The sequence below is a fragment of the Myotis davidii genome, unplaced genomic scaffold (genome assembly GCF_000327345.1).
Source record: "Myotis davidii unplaced genomic scaffold, ASM32734v1 scaffold573, whole genome shotgun sequence".
In the NCBI taxonomy this organism is placed as follows: domain Eukaryota; kingdom Metazoa; phylum Chordata; class Mammalia; order Chiroptera; family Vespertilionidae; genus Myotis; species Myotis davidii.
In genome coordinates, this window is record NW_006285997.1 from 2,853,623 (window position 1) to 2,858,548 (window position 4,926).

The following is a 4,926-nucleotide window of genomic DNA, read 5'->3' on the forward strand; positions in this document are numbered from 1 at the left end:
CAATAAAAAGGTTTTCAATGAATGAATCAAACGACAAGATGAGCTGTGTCTATAGTGATCCTAGTAATCAAGTCGGATAAATGAAAACCTTGTTTAGCAATTGGGACGCATCGCCAGGCACACATTCCCCTTGTCCTTTGATACCACAGACAGACATGTGGCAAGAACACACGTTGAGACCATTGTCAAGCTCAGGACTTCGACCCGGCTCCTTCTGAGGGAGGCCATGGGGGTCTGGGTAAGTGGAACATTAAACCTCTTTAATTTTTTTTTTTGGAGATTATCTGTCCGTTTCCCGGGGCTCATTCTTTCAAACTAGAACTCCTCCTCAGGAAAAAAAAAAAAAAAAAAAAACCCAACTGAACAATCTTCATTCCATATGTTGGCTGTCACCAAATTTCTGCAAGGATATTTGGCAGAAGCACGCCCTGTCAGTCTTGCTCCATAAATACTGAGCGAGGAAAAGCATTGCCTAAGACAGGCCTGGCAGCGGAATCTGAGGAAACCTGTCAGTTCTGCGTCGTGTGTCCCTGGAGGCTCCTGGTGACTGTGAGTCTCTAGTTCTCTGCTGTCCTGCCTCAGCCTTTGCAGGCAAAGCACAGTTTCTTGGAGCTACCCCCTCGCCCCCCTCCCGCCCCCCCTCCGCCCCACTGTTCACCCCGTGCCCTGGGGCAACACCTCAGGGCAAGAAAGGCTCTACCTGTAGAGTCCCACCTGGGTGCCTTTAATCTAAGGAAAGGCCTCCTAAAGCAAACCCTCAGAAAGGACAAGAAGGGGCTAGCTATTTCCTTTGCAGAAGAAGTGCCTCATTTTTTCTTGAACTCCATTTAACAGATGGGAAAACTGAGACCTGGAGAGCTTAAGGAATGTCACCAATTTAACACAGAAGAGGTGGAGCCAGGGTGTTTTTTGTTTGTTCGTTTGTTTTAAATGTATCTACAATGGACTTAATGTAAGAAAATGTGACTGGCACACAATTTGGCACATGTCCTTGAATAGGCAGAGTGTAGGATGCCTGAACAAGAGGTGGATAAAGGTGACTTGCTTACCAAACATGGCATGCGTGCAAGAACACAGGTCTACCATCAGGTCTGGGTCCGAGCCCCAGCTGAGTCACTGATGAGCTCATCTAGGAACTTCTTTGCTCTTAGTTTCCTCACCCAGAGATGGAGATCATTAATCAAAGCAAGCCTTGCCTTCTTCTCAGAACTACTGGGGAAGTAGGGCGAACGGGGAAGCTGTAGGAAACTAGGAGAGTCGATCCAGAAGCCAGGTGGCCCTTGTACGTACACGTGTCTGAGAAAAAGCACCGCCCAGGAACCTACCTGCAGCTACCCTTGCTCACACTAACCCTATTTCCTCTTACTAAGAAGAGGATCTGCTGGAATGCGAGGGATTTTTGTGAATCAGCTCTAGCAGAATGCGCACTGCTGATCTGATGACATGTGACTGGCGGTCCGTCAGCCCTCTCTCGGTGCCCTAGGACAGTCACACAGGCCCTAACACTATTGCCTCATGTTTACCAGACCCTAACAAGGTGCTTGGCGAGCCCAGAACACTGAACACATTGTGAAGAGACAAAAGGAACCACCTCCCCACAGGACAACAGGTGTGGCAGGTGTGAGAAATGAGAGATGCGGCCACGGCCACGCGGACAAGAGCTGCTGATGCTCCTCTTCACGTGCCCCGGGCGCCCGGGTCTGCGCTGCGGGGAGGAGGCCCCTGAGGCCGGCTGGCTGTCCCCTGCGCTCCCTCCAATTTTCCACCCTGACATTCATCTATTCTAGAAGCTGGATAAGCCCCTTCACATTCTGACCAAAGGCCAGCATATGGTTGAATAAATACAGGGATGATCAGAACAACCAAAGATAATAATACATAAAACCAGTACCAAGAGAGCTCTTGTCAGAAGAGCCAGCACCGGGGAAGGCGCTATACGGAGCACACCCCCGGGGCACACAGTCCAACGGGCTCAGCCTTGAGTGTGTGCCAGAACCGGCCGGAGTGCGTGAGAAAACAGACACCAGGGTTTCAATTCGGTCTCGGATGCCAGTGCTGGTCCGTGCCCGTGCAGTTGAAAAATCACTGTCATGGTCAACAAGCCAGAGCTGCCAGGCTGTCATTCTCACTGGGGCGACTTCAGATCCTGATTCACCGCCCCCCCCAACCCCCAACATGAGCCTTCGGGAAACTCTTGATGGGAACTGAACTGCCATCCGCCCTCCTCCGCTCCCGTCTGGTACACGCATCCATGCTGCTGTGGATGACGACAACAAGCCATGCCGGATAAATATTTCCCAGCACCGAGTCCGGCTCTCACCTGTGCACAAGATGATTTTGCAAAAGGAGTGAGTCGTGCTGCAAAGCAAAGGACAGGACGGTGCAGGAAGAAGGCTCGGGGCTCCGGGGTCCAGGCCTCTGAGCCGGCGCCCGGTCCCTCCATCCTCAGTGACGAGAGGGCCCCTGGGACGGGGCCAGTGAGACGCTGTGACCTGGTTTCTCCTCACCCGGGTATCCTGACCCTCTGTCACCGAGCGCTGTGATTCCCATCCCCCAACCCCAACTCACTTCGTGTCACCAAACGGTTACGGGGCCAGCCTCACCCACAACCCGGCGCAAAGGAAAGCAGCGAGCCCCCACCAGCAGCCACCACCTCCGGAGGAGTTCTGACCTGGAAGGGACCCTAAAAACATCTCTTTCCTTCCCAAAGCTGATTGCATTATACAGTTCACTATTTTATTAACAGCAGGAGTTCCTGCTACAATAATATTGTTTCATTTTATGGGGGCTTAGCGGAAGTTCCTACAGAGAACTCTGCTGGGAATACCGCGAGCTCTGTGACAAGAGCCCGCCCCCCAGCCTCTCCTGCGGGTCAAGTGGGAAAATGTGGCAACTATTCACCCCACGTCCGTGTGACCCCTGCTCACTATGGGACAGAAGAGGTTGCAGACATTTGGGGCCGCCACTGTGGGCCTGAAAGCCAGCTTCAGGCTAAATAAGGAGAAAGAATGAAGAGTGATTCATTCATGGCATTTTGGTAAATATACATCACGCATGTGTTTGCAAATACCTGGTGTTTAAGCTGATTTTGTGCACACAAATAGGCCTATTTAGGGAAACAAATGGCTTTCCCGCTCACACACACACACACACACAATCCAACTAGCTCTTTCTCAAGGGCCAAACTGAGCTGTCGTCCCCAGGCTCGGAGGGCCTGGTGGGTATACACCCACGAAGACTTGAGTCAAACTCCAAAGCAGTAACACCAATACGACCTCCACTCACCCACAAACTACGAATTGACCTCAGCTATACCACATTCATGAAACCCGTCACGAGCCCAGGCAGCTGTATTCTGAAAACTATGGAGCAGAAGGAGACCTCAACGGCAGGTAACAATACTGTCTGGGGCCTGGAGGACCCTAATGAAATACCCTTGCCCTCTTCCTCCCCCCCCCAAAGTCCACTCTTGCACGCACCCCAACACCTGTGGTGGTTCCGGTCCTCACCTGTTCTCCAGGAGCGTCATGCACACCACCTCCCGCACCCCGGGGTTGTTGGCCTTCTCCAGGGAACAGCCCTGCAAGTTCCACGTGGCCAGCCTCAGCACAGGCCGCCCGTCCCTGCTGCCTCCAAAGGCCTCCACCGCAGGCCGCGTGGAGATGATCTGAGTGGGCCCGCCGGGCGGCAGGTCCAGGTCCTCACTCTGCAGGCTCAGGGAGGTGGGGCTGGGGTGAGGCTTGGCGGTGAAGGTCAGGCCCCCGTTGGTGTGGGTGGACGGGGGCCGGGACCGCTCCGCGAACACCTGGTGCCGGATCCTGTCCAGGAAGGCGGCGTTGATGCCGTCGGTCTTCACCAGGTCCTCCACGCTGCGGAAGGGCCCGTGCTCCCGGCGGTAGTCCACGATGCTGGCGGCCATCTTCTCCGTGAGGCCTCGGACACTCAGGAGCTGAGCCGGGGTGGCCGTGTTGATGTTGACGCGCGGGGTGAGGGGCATGGCCGTGGCCAGGTGGTGAGGCTGCTGCTCGGCCAGCAGGTCCCGCCGCGTGGAGCTGGGAGAGTGCTGCGCCGAGCTGCCCTTGCTGCTCACGCAGATCTCGAACTTGACCTGCTCGAGCTTGGTGGCGCCCACGCCGCTGACCAGGGCCAGGTCCTCCACCTTCTTGAAGCCGCCGATGTACTCGCGGTACTCCACGATGCTGCGCGCCACGGCCCGCGTCACCCCCGGCAGGGTCATCAGCTCCTCCTCCGTGGCCGTGTTGATGTTCAGCCGCTCCTGGTTCACCAGGATGTTGCTGAAGTTGCAGGCTGCGCTAAACTTGCGGCTGTGGGACAGGTCCGAGGGGTCCCGGGGAATGGAGCGGTGGCAGCCCAGGGTGCTGCCCATGACCGGCCCGGCCCAAGGGCCCCGGGGGGCCGCCCCGCCGCCGCAGAGGGACTCTCTGCCCGGGAAGGAAGCCCAGTGGACCTGGCAGGCACAGAAGGGCGTCCAACAGCAGCTGCCCCGTGGCCACCTGGAAGACAAATGCATCAACACAAGTCAACGGAACCGGTTCATCCTTGCGCACTCGCTCCCCTACCCAGAGCTGAAGGTCTTCACCAGGAGCCCCGGCTGCCGGCTGCCCTTGGACCCCGAACCCGCACGGAGGCTGGCCGCCGTGGGTTTGCCTCTGGAGAGGTCCGGTTTTATCACATTAGGACCCCAAAACGCCACCAGTCTTTTCTCTTGGGAAGAGACCTATCCCGCCCGCCCACACCTCCTGCTCCTGCCTGAATTCCGTCCGCACTAGTACGTGCGGCGCGGGGGTGCTCATCGGCTCCCACCAGACCCGCCGCCTACCCTGCGTCCCACCTCTCGGCGCTCTCGTGGGGCGTCCTTCTTCCACCTGCGGCTCCACGGCCGGAGCCCAGCCCCGGACCGCGCTG

At 56.6% G+C, this 4,926-nt stretch overlaps 1 protein-coding gene across 2 annotated transcripts in view; it reads right to left on the minus strand.

Moving 5' to 3' along the window:
* EEPD1 (endonuclease/exonuclease/phosphatase family domain containing 1) overlaps positions 1-4,920 on the minus strand; it is a 71,001-nt gene extending 66,081 nt beyond the window's left edge. The window contains exons 1-2 of one of the 2 annotated variants that reach the window (XM_006757199.2): positions 4,853-4,920; positions 3,510-4,514 (exon numbers count right to left, since the gene is read on the minus strand). In XM_006757199.2, the coding sequence (XP_006757262.1) occupies positions 3,510-4,387 (878 nt within the window). In that variant the 5' untranslated portion in view covers positions 4,388-4,514; positions 4,853-4,920. The remainder of the gene's footprint in view (positions 1-3,509; positions 4,515-4,852) is intronic. The other variant, XM_015559701.1, reaches the window with a different exon arrangement.
* Between the last annotated feature and the right edge of the window lie 6 nt (positions 4,921-4,926).